Source organism: Macrotis lagotis, chromosome 2 (assembly GCF_037893015.1).
Source record: "Macrotis lagotis isolate mMagLag1 chromosome 2, bilby.v1.9.chrom.fasta, whole genome shotgun sequence".
Taxonomy (NCBI): domain Eukaryota; kingdom Metazoa; phylum Chordata; class Mammalia; order Peramelemorphia; family Peramelidae; genus Macrotis; species Macrotis lagotis.
The window spans coordinates 229,527,365-229,542,832 of NC_133659.1; the positions used below are offsets into that span (position 1 = coordinate 229,527,365).

Sequence of the window (15,468 nt, forward strand, 5' to 3'; positions counted from 1 at the left end):
AATCTTCCCAATAAAATAGTGATCTTCCTGAAGGTACTGCCTATTTTTATACTTAACATACATATTTTTATTTACCATCATCCAAAGCACAGTCCTATGGACAATTTTTGTTGAACTTAATAAATAAAAAAGCTAGATTGCTTCCCTTACATCTAAAAGCTAAAGAGCTTTTTGCCCTTGAGGAACTCAATACTGTATATTTAGTTTGAAGAAATTAATACAAAAATTTAGTCTTCAACACAGATCAGCAATAAGCAAAGAAATCTACAAATCATGGTGCTACCTACCATCTATTTTATTGCAATACCCATTTAAATTATATAGAACAAAAAAAGTTAAGAGTCTACCAGCAAATAACTTCCAGAGACACAAATCTCATGAATATAAATTTTACTGAATTTTTCTGGCTGTAGTCCTTAATTTGTGAGGGCTGCTCTGAGCTGTATTCTTTTTTTTTTTTTGCAAGGCAATGGGGTTAAGTGGCTTGCCCAAGGCCACACAGCTAGGTAATTGTTAAGTGTCTGAAGTCGAATTTGAACTCAGGTCCTCCTGACTCCAGAGCTAGTGCTCTATCCACTGCACCACCTAGCTGCCCCTCTGAGCTGTATTCTAAGAACTGAAGAAGATGGGGAGAGGGAAGGAGGTGACCACCTTATCTCTTAGGTAGCCCCACGTAGAAGCATTATGTCCTGCCAAGGCAACGATGTGTCAAGGATAAAGTCATCTTTTTTGAATTTCCTAAGATGTCTTTTAAGTATTAAAAGATATGGAAAGAAATCTGGCATTACAGTGGTGACATGATCCCCCTTCAATATTGCAATTCATACAATACTTTTCTATACTGACTAACTGTAAGGGAAATGTATGCAAGAGAGAAAATGGATTCTGCAAAGAAAGGATTGACCTAGTTTGGCCATGTCACTGACAAGCTTTTACCAGTAGAGGGTGTGGAAAGAATAAGGAAAAGGTAAAAAAAGCAAAAATGTCTAAAAATTCTACAAAATGCATTTATCAACTACAATAGAAGATATGTTATTAAACATTGTATAAATAATTCTATTGACATGGACCATGATTCTTTTTGTGATTATAAATGCTTTCTGTGTAGGCTTAAATTACCATGCTACCTCTTTTCCCTACTTTCCTTCTAGGGGAAGCCTTTAGTCCTTGCACCAAAAAGTAATACTGTCCCCAAGGTGGTGGTATAATGAGTTAGTGTACAATAAAAGAATTAAAGTTAGGCTACTCTAGCAATGAACACAGTTCACAACTGTATGTTTGAGTTTAGAACAGGATTCTTAGTTTCAGCTTTGTCATGACCACATGGGTGGCTTGCCTAAGGCCACACAGTTAGGTAATTATTAAGCATCTGAGGCTGGATTTGAACTCAGGTACTCCTGACTCCAGGGCCAGTGGTCTATAAATTGCGCCACCTAGCCACCCCAACATTTTACACTTTTCAAAAAGATAAAAAGCTTAAGCAACAATGATTTAACATCTTTAAAAAAAAAAACAGATCTAGGGGTGGATTTGAACTCAGGTACTCCTGACTCCAAGGCTGGTACTCTATCCTGGACTGTATTAAAAGACTAGATTAATTAAATTAATAAGGGCTTAACAAAAGAAGAGGAGGGGAATGATCATCTCTGGAGAGAATTGGACTTTTAAGGGATGGATAGGAATCTTAAACAAATGGGACAATATGAAAAAAAGGCATAGAGGTAAGGAAACATAGTTTAGGCAGAAGGAAACTTGAGAAGTAAAAATTGGCTGAGGAATAGTATAAGATTAAGATCATGCACTATTAGAGCCTTCAAATCTTACGCCCTGTACAATCAGAAGTCATTGAAGGTAGTTCTGAGAAGAAGAGTAACAGAACATAAGCAATATTAATCTGTTATATCAGATGGATTAGAAGGGGAAGGGAGGGGGACAAAGGGAAAGGTGCAGCAAGAAGAAATGTCAGGTGATTTTCAAGTACCATTCCCTAAATGACTATTACATCCATGGTTTTTACTTACTTTAATGATTTAGAAAATTTGTAATAAAGCAAAAGCAGAAAATTCTGACATCAGTAATTCTAGTCATTTGAGATTTGCTAAATTTTTTTGTTTTTTTTAACCTTTTATAGGATGAAAAATAAAACAGAACAAATAGAGTTAATGAAAAACGAAGTCAGCTGTCAGCTGTCAGCTGAAAAAATGCCAAAGAATCTACCCCCAGAAGAGAAAACTGTGAGCCATGAAAGCATTATCTGAAGAATGAACTATTATGCAAATTCTAATAAGTAGCTCAATAAATCAATATTTTCTCTCAGTGATTAAGTAAACTCACTTTTTTCCCCTAATATATCACCATATTAGATATCAGTCCTGTGCCCTTGAAGAATTTGTCACTTAAATCACATTTGTATACACACACACACACACACACACACAAAATTGGCATTGGTTAGAATGCTCTGAGCCAATTCACAGTTCTGTGAAATTCACTACCACCTCCAATCTCTTGGAGTAGGAATTCAGTCTGTGGCAAAATAGCTTGCTGCTCTATATCCCTTATCTAAAAAAATTTTTTTTTAATTTGAAGATTTTATTTTATCCTGCCTCTAGATGTTGCTTTTCTTATGTGACTGCAACAATTGCATATACTTACTTGTGAGGTGCAAATTAAAGATTATATTTTAATTAATACCATAACTTAACAATAGTTGACTTCCTTGATAACTTTATTTATATTAGCAACATATAATCTATGTGGTTCAGTTTATGTAGATCACATAATTTTTGCTGAACAAATTCAAACTGATTATATTCCCATGCCTCATCAAAGTACAGAAGTGTCCTAGATTCATGAAGGCTGTCATAAAGGAATACAAGCAATTGCAGATCCTACCAAAGGGGCTAGGTTTTTTGTATCACTAAACTTGGACTGCATTAAAAGACTAGATTAATTAAGTAATAAAGGCTTAACAACAGAAAATCAGAAAACGATTTGAGGTTGTTTTTTTTTTTGGTCACCTTAAAGCCTACAAAAGGCATGGAGAAGATGAAATTCACAGTGAGAGGAATACCCACACCAATAAATAAATTTTTTTTCAAAATACTTAAGTATTATATTAAGTATATATAAGTATTAAGTATTGAAATTATCTTGAGTCACTAAAAAAATTTCACTTTATGCATAATTAGCAGCTAAAATGCAGTTTACAAATATATTTTTAATAGTTAATAAATTCCAGTAAATTTTAGAGCAAATAATTTAATATGTTTTGAAAAGTTTTAACTATGATTTCTTAAATTGTAGTCCAGGATATAGACTGAAGAAATTTATATAAAATAAACGTTATATAAATTAATGCGTCATAAAGAAAGCACAAAAGAATAAAGAACTGCTATCCAAGTAGCCAAAAAGAATCTAACATTTTTAGAATGTTTTAAAAAAATTTTAAAGATACAATTAAAAAATACTGTATTTTGTTAATATATTGAAAGCCTAAAGCACTAAAATAAAACCAATTTTCACCAGTCAAAACTGTATGTTAAGAAATTATTCTCTAAATATATATACCAATCATGAAATTTCAATGGCATACTATGCAATTTAGTTAATATCTCCCAAGTATGAGATATTCCCAGAAAATCTCAGTTATTTCTTAGATAATTCCACTCTGGTTCTGTTTTTTGAGAAAAGTTCTAATGCTAAGAAACATTGACTTTCCCTCCCCTCTCCCAAAACAAAGAGATAAATAGAATCAATCTCTTCATTTTCAGCTTGTTTCCTAATTTCAGCAGAAAACTGATTTCTATTTTATTAGTATTGAGAAGATGATTGTTTCAAGGATGTTTACCTACATTTTCAGCAGGAGATGGTATACATATACAAAGAAAAAAATAATGCATTTCAAATTATGCATAATGTTATATAATACCACAGTAAACCATAGCAATTTATCAACTTCAGTTTGCTGGCTACAAATTCTATTTTACGCAAAATGTGCTTTGTATCCAAAATCCCTCCAAATATTTTATAATACTATTTCTATGACGAGAGGGTGCTTTCTAATGTTACACTTTGTCAGACACTTTGTTACAAGAAGTAGAATAATGATACATGACAGGATGTCACAGAAAGAGGATTAAGGTATGAAAATAATATTAACATCAAATATCCGGAAAAATAAACAATATGTATGTATTAAGGAGGTTGGAGGCAAAAGGGAAGAGGAAGGTAACGTAACATCAGGGTGAAAATAAAGTGATTGACTTTTCCATTCTGGAAAGGAAGAGTCAAATGCTTCTAAATAAGTTAAGAAGAAAAAGCAAATATGAAATTAACTATTTTTATGTATGAGATAATCCCAAATCACTTTATCACTACTTAAGGGATGTACATATATAACTAGATATGAAAATAATAAGAACAGACATTTGTGAAATTCAAGTAACAAATATCTAATGCAAGTTATATATAAACTATTCTCACACATGTTTTCAACAACAAAAAAACCACTACTTATTTGCCAAATAGCTTTAACAATGTTGTAATGTTAAAGCTAAAAGGGAATATTTTTAAATGGACCTCTCTGAATATATTTTACCTAAAGTACTGAATGTATATTACATATATGTGCTTTTCTGAACTATTACTACAGCAAATAAAATTATTTAACTATAAATATACTATTGGGAGATGGAGGGAACAAACATTTATTAAGAGCTTATTATGTTCCAGACACTATGTACCTTCATAAATATTATTCCATTTGATCTTTACAACAATGCTGGGAGGTAGGTGCTATTATTATTCCCATTTTACAACTAAGGAAACTGAGGTAGAGATTAAGTGACTTACCCAGGATCACAGAGCTAAGAGGAGTGAAGTTTCATTTACCCTAAGCCAGGACAGTTAGAAGGTGCAGGGGGTAAAGAAAGCACTGGCCCTGAATCAGCACCTGAGTTCAAATCCAGACTCAGACACTCACTAGTTGTGTAATTTGGGGAAGTCATTTAACCCTAACTGCCTCACATCCAAGGCCATCTCCAGGCTTCCTGATCCTGGACCCAGATGACTCTGGAGGAGAAAATGAGGTTGATGATGTAGCACACAGTACTTCCCCACTCAAATCTTTTCAAGTGTATGTCAAGGCACCACCTTCCTGATGTCATGGTCTTCTTTGAGAATGAAGGACATGAGCTCACCACCAATAAGGAGGAAATTAAAGTAATAACTCAGAATTATTTTGCTCAACTCTGTGCCAATAAATTTGATAATCTAAATGAAATGGATGAATATTTACAAAAATATAAGTTGTCCAGGTTAAATGAAGAGAAAATTAATACCTACATAACCTTATCTCAGAAAAAGAAATTTAACAAGCCATTATTGAACTCCCTAAGAAAAAATCTCCAGGGCCAGATGGATTCACAAGAGAATTCTATCAAACATTTAAGGAACAACTAGTTCCAATTATGAGCGAGATGAGCAGAACCAGAAGAACATTGTACACCCTAACAGCAACATGGGAGTGATGATCAACCTTAATGGACTTGCTCATACCAACAAGGGCAACAATCAAGGGATATCTGAGACAGAGAATGCCATCTGAATCCTGAGAAAGAATTGTGGTGTTTGAACAAAGACTACTACCTTTAATTAAAAAAAAAAAAGTTATCTTATTATGCAATTCTGCTATATCTCATATTTTATGTTAAGAATATGATTTTTCTGCAAATTAAAGCTTCTCTGAGGTACCACCTCACATCTCTCAGACTGGCCAATATGACCAGAAATGTTAATGATCATTGTTGGAAGGGTTGTGGGAAATCTGGGACACTATTACACTGTTGGTGGAGCTGTAAGCATTCATCCAACCTTTCTGGAGAGAAATTTGGAATTACACCCAAAGGGCAACAAAAATGTGCATGCCCTTTGGTCCAGCAATACCACTACTGGGTCTATACCCTGAAGAGATGATGAAAAGGGGTAAAAACATCACTTGTACAAAAATATTCATAGCAGCCCTGTTTGTGGTAGCAAAGAATTGGAGACCAAGTAAATGTCCTTCAATTGGGGAATGGCTTAGCAAACTGTGGTATGTGTATGTCATGGAACACTATTGTTCTATTAGAAACCAGGAGGGATGGGAATTCAGGGAAGCCTGGAGGGATTTGCATGAACTGATGCTGAGTGAGATGAGCAGAACCAGAAAAACCACTGTATACCCTAACAGCAATATGGGGGTGATGATCAACCTCGATGGACTTGCTCATTCCATCAGTGCAACTATCAGGGACAATTTTGGGCTGTCTGCAATGGAGAATACCCTCTGTATCCAGATAAAGAACCATGGATTTTGAACAAAGTTCAAGTACTATTCGCTTTAATTTAGGAAAAAAAACCTGATATCTTATTGTCTGATCTTGTTATCTCTTATACTTTATGTTTCTTCCTTAAGGATATGATTTCTCTCTCATCACACTCAATTTGGATCAATGCACAACATGAAAGTAAAGGCTGACAAATTGCTTTCTGTTGGGGGGTGGGGGGAGGGAAGTAAGATTGGGGGGGAAATTGTAAAACTCAAAATAAATAAAATCTTTAATAAAAAAAAGAATATGATTTCTCTCTCATCACATTAAACTTAGATTAATGCATATCATGTAAACAATGTAAAGACTAACAAACTGCCTTCTGTGGGGGGTGGGGGGAGGGAAGCAAGATTAGGGGGGGAAAACTGTAAAATTCAAAATAAATAAAATCTTTCAAAAAAAAGAGAATGAAGGACAAACATCATCATCTTCATCATCTAGCCACTGTACTCCCTAAACTGCTCTGCATAAATCATTATGACAGCCAAAAATCTCTTTACTATGAATTGTTGTGGAAAAGAAGGAAACAACTAAATTGTTACCTAACAGCCTTATTTAAAGTGCAGTATGACAAGTATGACATAAGGTAGAAGCAGTACAGGGCACAAGAAAATATTTCTCCCATCTCACTATTCTCTTGACCTCTAGCCTCAAGTCTCCAACCATCTACTGGACAATTGAATCAATATTTCCCCCCTTAGACATTTAAAATTCAACATGTCAAAAACAGAACTTACTATCTTTTCCCCAAAACTCTTTCTTCCCCATATTCCTATTGTTTGGGGGTACCACTTCTCTCCTACTCATCAAGGCTCACAACCTAGATGTCATTCTCAAATTCTCATTCTCTCACAAACCACCCCCATTGTCCAATCTCTTGTCAAGTCCTATTAATTCTACCTTCACAATATATCTCATCTGACAGTGCTATCACCCTACTACAGAATCTCATTATCTTATTCATGGAGCACAACAAAAGATTTCTGGTTGAGTCTCCCTGTCTCAAAGTCTCTCCAATTCATCCTACACCTACAGTGATTCATCTTCCTAAAACATAATTCTGACCATGTCACACTACCACTACCACCACCACAATTACTAGTGGCTCACTTTAACTTCCAGGATGAAATATAAAATCCTCTGCTTGGTTTTCAAAGCTCTTAAATCTTACCCCTTCAAACTTTTCCAGTCTTCTACTCTCCTCTCCTTTCCACAAACTCTATGACTGACCCAATAACACTGGCTTTGTTGCTGTTTCTTCAGCAAGACACTCTAACTGTGCATTTTCATTGGCTATTAACCTGGGCCTGCATATTTTCCTTCCTCAGTTTGGGTTCCTGACTTCAATTCTCAACTAAAATCCTACTTTCTGAAAACTTAGCCTAATGCCTGAAGTTTAGTAGATGCTTAATACACATTCACTGGTTGATTGATTACAAGCAGTCTTTCCCAATTCCTATTAATACTAATGTATTTCCCATGAGATTACTTCCAATTTATTTCATATATATCTCGTAAGAACATGACTGTTTGTATATTGAATAGGAGCTCCTTGAAGCCATCGAATGTTTCTGCCTTTATTTCCCCTGCACTCAGAACAAGTCTTAGTACCACTAGTGACTAAATGTTGGATGACTAGCTGCCATGAAAGCTACAAAATTTTTAAAAACTACTTATGATTTCATATTAATCATATCTTATCTTACTATATTAGCAACACAGGAAACTGAACTTTCACATTTTAATTATTTCTCATGATAAAGATAATATTGTGATAAATTCAGATGAGTGAAAAGAGGCAAATCATCTTAAGCCCACTTAGAGAAAAGACTGCATAGTATTTATTTCCAATTCTAAATATAAACTTTGACAACAGGACAAAAAAGAGGTGTGAATAACAAATTCTTGAATGATCCTGAAATCATATTTTTTTAAACTTAACAATTTATTTATTCATCAAAGAGTTTACCAGAGAGCCCAATAGTTATTTTGAATTGTCATAAATGAGTTTTCTTTTCCCTAAGATGTTTAGTTGTTTCATTCATCTTTCCTTATATTCCTCAACATTTCTATTTCTGACATGCTTCCCCTTTGAAGACAGATCCTCAAAGGCTGGACCTCAAAGCTGTTTTAATTCCTTTCTTAAGGAACTATAGTACACAAGACAAAAGGCATAGAAGAGGGCTGGACTTGGAATCAGGAAAACCTGAATTCAAATTCCATCCCTAACATTTATTAGCTATACAAGCCTGAATTTAACTTCTAGGTTTCTCTGGTAACTAACTCTCAAGGACATACTAAGTCAATTTGTCTAAATTGACAGAGGGACTTCTTGCAAAGGGAGCTCCCCACACAGATGAAATCACAATTCCCTTACTTGTATGGATATGGTAAGTGAGGATACAAGGACAATAACTAAACAATCTCTGTCTTCAGTGAGGTGACATTCCCTTTAGGAGTAATATGTCCTCAAATAAGCAAATACAAAGTAATTTCGAAAGGGAAAAAGGACTAACAACTTAGTTGTAGATGGATCAGAAAAGGCCTCCAACAGGAGGTGACATGTGTACTATGTTTTCAAGAAATCTTAGGATTCATAAAAAAGGAGTTTAATGGAAAAAAACATTATTCACAGTACAATGGCACAGAGAAGGGAGATAAAATGTCATATCAAAGGAATGTCATATAACTGCTGACTAGTGAGAATGGATTGAGGAGTACAAAAAGAATATGATCTAAGACTGAAATGGTACATAGGAGCCAGAATGTGGAAGATTTCAAATGCCAGGTTTAGGGGAGTGCATTCTATCCTAGATACAATACTGAAGGGAGTGATTTGTGTTTTAGGAAGTGATTTGGCATCTTGTGGAAAGTAGGATGAAGAGGGAAAAGATCAAAAAATTAATAGACCACTGAAGTAATCTAGGTTTGAAGTATGGGGGCCTGAACTAGAGTAGTAGATGTGTGAATGGAAAGAAAGGGACAAATGCAAAAGATGTTAAAGAAGTAGAATTAATAAGATTTGGCAACTGATTAGATATAGGAGTTGAGAAAGATGAAAGACAAAAGTCAAGGAGCTGAAGATGATGATATCAGTGAAGACAGAACAGATGGAGAAGAAAAGTTAGCTATTAATCTAGAACAGAACTTAACAATTTGAAAGGTAGTTACAGAGTCAAGAGAGTGATGAAATCAAAGGAAGAGAAATAAGCAGAGAGAGAAGAACCAGAAGGAGAATGAAGATTAAGAAAAGATTATTAGATTTAGCTTCTGAGAGATCTTTGTCTACCTTAGAGAGAACAGTTTCATTTGAGGGGTAAAAGATTAAACCAAAGCACTCAGGATTAAGAATAGGAGAAAAAGAAATAATAATAATAATAATAATAATAATAATAATAATAATAATCTCTAATGCTTTAAGGTTTATAAAGTAATTTGGAAATTTTATTTTATCTGATCCTCACAAACAACCCTGGAAGTATTATTATTATTATTATCATCATCATTATTATTATTATTGTTATTATTATTAACTTCATTTTATAGGTAAGGAAACTGAGATAGAGGTTAAACGATTTGACTAGTCATAAAGCTAGTGTCAAACTGGATTCAAATTTAAGTCTTCCTGACTAGATTCAATGATCTGTCATGACTGTGGGCACCCTTTCTAGAGTATGGCTATGAGACAAATAATAAGATATTTCAAGGGGATAACAGGTCAAGTTTTGGTTTCTTTTTTTAAAGAATGGGTGAGATGAATATATTTGGAGAATGGAGAATGGAGAAATAATCAATGGATTAGGAGAGACTGGAAATGAGAGAAAGTATGATTGAAAAATTCCAGAGGAAACAGAAGTGGTCAGAACAATGTTAAATACACAGTAGTTAAGCAATAAGTATTTACTGAGAGTAACTGAGCATCCACATATACATGTGGCAGGGTAGGTATATTTTGTAAACATAGGAATAGTTGATGAAAGTTCAATATAAAGGGATAAATCTACTAAAAAGTCTGGCTATCTGAATAATATAGGAGGCATGGTGAGGAATGTCCTATGAGTTCTACGAGTCAGGAAACAGAATCTAGCCTTTGCTTTGCTAGTTAACTGTGTAAATTTATGACAAATTGTTCTACTTCTCTGGATCCCTGTTTCTTCATCTATAGAATAAAGTTGGAGTTGTAAAGTCTTTTCTGGAATTACTACTAATATCATATAACTTCTTATATGGATTTCAAATATTTATTTTAAAAGTGTTCACAGATATGTTAAGTAAATGCACATAAAAAGTTTGTCTTTTCCTGTCCTTAGGTTTTCTTTTTCATTTCAGATTAAGGATGAAAAAGCAAATTAACAGAGCAACTCTACTGTTTTGCCTGAATTACAAGAAAAACAGGATTGGGGATTGTTATCTTAGAATTCTAAGATCAAATGGCATAAAGATCATTCAAGAACTAAATAGCTCTACAAATTAAAAGTTCAAAACAAAAATTCAATAACTACTGAAAATGGGAAAGGACCAGTTAACATAATAGTAAATGTACTTTCATTTTCATAATCCTAATATTTTCAAACAAATCAAAAGTTTAATAAGCAGTATAACAATAACACATACTTAATGGTCAAGAGAAGATTTAAATAGACCTCACAGCAACCTGATTAGAATCAATCTTTTTTATACAGCTGATTAAGGAGACATAATTTGTCATACAGGTATTTAAATTGTTGCAATCAATAAAACTATCAATATGACATTAATTCCTTGCTGACTGATTATAATCCTAACACAGAGATTATCTGTTCAACTCTCAGCCCTTTTCTTTTTCTTGCAAGTATGTTTTAAGATTTTTTTAAAAACAATAAAACTGAGAACTACTGAAATATTTTTATTTAGTGAAATTTCTATCTGTTCTCATACCTTTAATGAAGCTCCTCTAAAATTTCCCATGTTGACTGACTTTCATTAGTTCATGGGTGCAAAGTTATTGTTTACGGGAAAAAAGTACTTCTCAAAAAGTTATTGGGATAATTAAAGCAAAAACTCAACCGTGAAGTGATAAATGTAAAGTCTACCTAAAAGGAATGCTTCTAAAATGTGTTACAATACAAATAGGAAAACAATTTAAAAAAAAGGAAATATTTTTCATGCTTCCTTTTTTACTTTTAAAGTAATGATCCTGGACAATGAATTATTTAGTCAAGTTTCCACTTTTTAAAGGAAAAACTAAATAATGGTTAAACAATACAGTATTTTTTACATAGGTACAATTTCTCAAAATTATGTCAACTTTACAAAAAAATTTAGTTCTGAGATAACATTTTAAAAAGCAAGATAAAAAGACTAACAATATAAAAGCATAAAAAACAGAACAGGAAGAAGAGAGGTAAGGGCAAATATTAAAAGAGGGATTATTTATAAACCTATCAAGTCTGTTAAAAAAATAACAAAAACATTTTAAAATCTAAAAAAAAACTGATAAATTAATGTACTTACAGCCATTATTAACTCAAAGGGGTGTTTATATACCCGCACTGGGGATTGGTATTTTTGCACCATGATTGTAATGTTTTAGTAATCTTCAAACCTGCAAAACACATACAAACATACCATGAAGAAAGGAAAAATTTAACTATCTTTCTACATTACATCACACCACCACCTCTCTCAACAGTAAGATAACCAATAAAGGAAAGAAAATAGAATCTGTGGACTTTTTAGAAAAATTTAAGAAAAAGCAATTGAATCATTTTTTTAAAAACATGAAAACTGTGCTATAGTGGGAAAAAAGGCCTGGAATTTAGAATCCTGAATTTTAAATCCTGGATTTAGAAACCTGGTGGTTGTCTGATGAGGAGCAAGTCTATTAATCTCCTTGGGTCTAAGTTTCCTCATCTATTGAAAAGAATTTTCACAAAATTTATGAGATAAATTTACCTACAAAGAAATTTTCTAATATTTTAAGACACAGTAAAAAACTAGTTTATTCATCAAATACTAAGTGTGAGGATAACAGAACAAAAGCTAAAAATGAAAAAAAAAACCACGCAATTCAAATTAAGCACTAAGCTCAAGTAAAATATTGTATCCAATCTGAATTTGATAATTAAATTTTTATTTTCCAATTTGTACTACCATTTTTAAGGTTTATCTTTGAGACCCATTCTACCCAAGTAACTAATGATCTGTAAATCTGTACAAAAGTACCAAGAAGTCTGTAATGAAAAGAATCCTTTTATAATGTAGATAACTATCCTCTTCTTTGTTGGATAAATGCCAGTATGAATTTTTCTGAAAACACACTTGTGCTTCTCAAACAAAGAACTGCAGAGCTGGAGAACAGGAAAAAAATCTATAACATTCTGAGGAAGTTGAAATTTAGGGAGATAAGAATAGGTAACTTCCCCAATGTGGTGGCAAGTAAGTTGGGGAATTGAGAGAAGAGATGAGTAAGTAGAAAAAGAATCGTAATCTACTTCTTCCGACTGAAGTTCAGACTTTTCTGTTACTTGCTGCTGTGTGAAACCAGTCATTTCTTCTATCAAACTAATATTTCTTTCTTCTAATAATTAGTAAATTAATAACATTAAATCTGACTGGCAAGTATATACTAAATACTGTAGGAGGAACTGATGAAATACAGTATATGACATGGAACTCAATATCTAGTTAGGAAAAAGTTTCTGGGTAATGTTAATAAAAATTCAAACATTTTATCATCATTTATAGTATTACAGTATGTTAGCATTTCAACGAAGAGGATGTTTTTGCTTAGTTTTATGTTTTCTTGTTTAAGTAGCAACTAAATCTCATCTTCTACAAGAAGTCTTCCTCAACCCCTAATAACTCAAATGTTATTTATTACTTATTCTGTATATAGCTTGCTTTGTAAATATTTATTTGCTTGAGTCCCCCCAATTAGACTGTAATCTCTTTGAGAGGAGGGACTATCTTGTACGTCGTTTTGCATTCCCAGGATACAATGCCTGACATAAATAGGCACTTAATGTTTATTGATTGATTTTAGTATAGTTTATTGATTTTTGTCATCATCAGGGTCCAAACTGCAGAATTTTCTCTTAATTCTAATACTTCTATTGGGTCTACCACAATCCAGCATTTGAACTTGGGAAAAATAAATCATAAATATCTTTAGCTCATCACTTACTGTTAAGGGATAGATTATTATATATAAAAGGAGACATCTCTGTAACAGTGTGGTTCAGTTTTAGTGAACTGAATTATTTGTTGAGCTATTTATTATTACTCACCAGATTCCTTAGAAAATCTGCTTAACATGCTACGTGAAAACATGGGATGTTTGGGACCAAAAAGAAAAACCTGATTGTAAAGGCCAAATGGCATCCTTTTCGACAATATGTTCTCTTAAAAATAAACGAGAGAAAATTTTTAAGAGATTAGAAAGGCTACTCAGTTTAAAGGGAGGACGCGGCACTTTATCCCTAGAGAAGGTCAAGGCAATTAGTCAGAAAATCCCAAGTAGGAAAGAAAATAAGTGGCAGATCCCCAAAATTCTGGCTGCTAAAAAAAAAAAGTAGTGGAGAAAGGGAGAAGGTATTGGGAGAAACCAAAGAAACTGCCTGTATCAAAGGCAGCCTCTGGAGAGGTTGTGAAAGTAACCCCAAGGGGCTGGGGAAATTTCGGGACGCCGGGAAGAAATGGGGATGTGACTGGGGCTCGATGCTGAGGTGGAAGAGGGGAGCTGGGCGGGCGGGCGAGAAGGGGGCAGTTGGCAAAGTTGGGGGTGCCAGCGGGGCGAGGGCAAGGTGAGGAAACAAAGGCTGGGAAGTTAAGAGCGGGCACAGTCCGGGCGGGGGTGGAGGAGAAGGTGATGCGAAAGGGAAGAGGGGCCGGCCCCGGGGGGGAAGCGGGGTGAAGCCGGGAGGGCTGGCGAGGCCGGGGCTGCCCGGGAAGGAGGCGGCCCGGCAGAGCCCACCCGCCCGGGCCGCGCACAATGCCCGCCGCGAGGACGCGCGCCTACCTCCTGTCAGAAAGGCCGGGCTCCGGGCAGAGGGCGGCGGGCGGCGCTCATGCCGGCGGCTCCGGGGCCGCTGCTGCTGCGGCCGCTCACACGGGGGCTGGGGCTTCGGGCACGAGCGCGGCTGCGGAGGCGGCTCCTCCGGCCGCTGGTTCCGGGGAGTGGGCCGGGGGTTGTTACGGGAGACGGGAGGGCGGGGCGCAGGGGCCGAGCGGGCGCACATGCGCAGCGGGGGCACAAGCGGGCGGAAGCGCCGCCGGACGACGGTTGCTAAGGGGAAAGGAGGCGGGGGCGGGGGGGGAGGGAAACCGGCCGCGGAGGGGGAGGGGCGGGGAGAAGCAAGTAGGCCGAATCTCAGCTGCGCACGCGCCAAGACGGGTGCTGGAGGCGCGTGGAGGGCGCGCTCGCGTGGCAGGAGTAACGTCACGGCTCCGCCCGCCCCGCGTGTCGGCGTGCCAGCGGGTGGGCTTGGAGACGAGGTCCCGGATGTGGTTGGGCCAGAAGGGGCCGAGAGCGCGGCGAGGGGAGGCCGCCCCGCCCCCCGGCGCCCCCCGTTTGCGTTCCTCCCGCGCACGGCCGCGGCGCCGCAGCCTTGTGTCTTCACACCCCTCTGGTGCTCCCGCTTCTACGGCCCCCACGATCCGGGGACCGCAGGCCCCGGGGCCGCCCGTTCCGCGTCTCTGCGAGGGCCGCAGCCCCCCACCCCCGGGGCCAGCCCCTCCCCCACTAGAGTGAGCGCCCTTAAACGCCGCCACCCCGAGCCCCGTGGACCGGGCCGGCCGCGGCCCCGACCCCCCGGGTTCTCACCCTTCTCTGCCCCCCGCGGGGCCTCCCCTGGCACATCCCCCTTCCGATGCTACTCTCCTAACGGGCTGGCTGCAGTCTGCCAGGCCCCGGGAGGCTTTCCCTGGATGCCACCGCCTTTGACAGCACACTGCACTTGCTCCTTGCATGAGCAGCTTTGTGAGCTCCAACCACGTTTTTGCCTTTTTTTTGAGCCCCCAGACACAGTAGCTGGCACCCTGCTTAATTACTATAGTTGTTCGACCATTCTGCAAAACCCAGTTGCAGCTTTTTTAACTTACATAACCGCTAGGATAT

At 36.8% G+C, this 15,468-nt stretch overlaps 1 protein-coding gene across 3 annotated transcripts in view; it reads right to left on the reverse strand.

Annotated features, from left to right (window-relative positions):
* The window catches only part of SEC14L1 (SEC14 like lipid binding 1), a 104,356-nt gene extending 89,790 nt beyond the window's left edge, over positions 1-14,566 (reverse strand). Inside the window, exons 1-2 of one of the 3 annotated variants that reach the window (XM_074225081.1) lie at positions 14,371-14,566; positions 11,865-11,955 (exon numbers count right to left, since the gene is read on the reverse strand). In XM_074225081.1, the coding sequence (XP_074081182.1) occupies positions 11,865-11,927 (63 nt within the window). In that variant the 5' untranslated portion in view covers positions 11,928-11,955; positions 14,371-14,566. Of the gene's footprint in view, positions 1-11,864; positions 11,956-14,370 lie in introns of those variants that run through there. The other 2 variants (XM_074225083.1, XM_074225082.1) reach the window with 2 other exon arrangements.
* Positions 14,567-15,468: the final 902 nt, after the last annotated feature.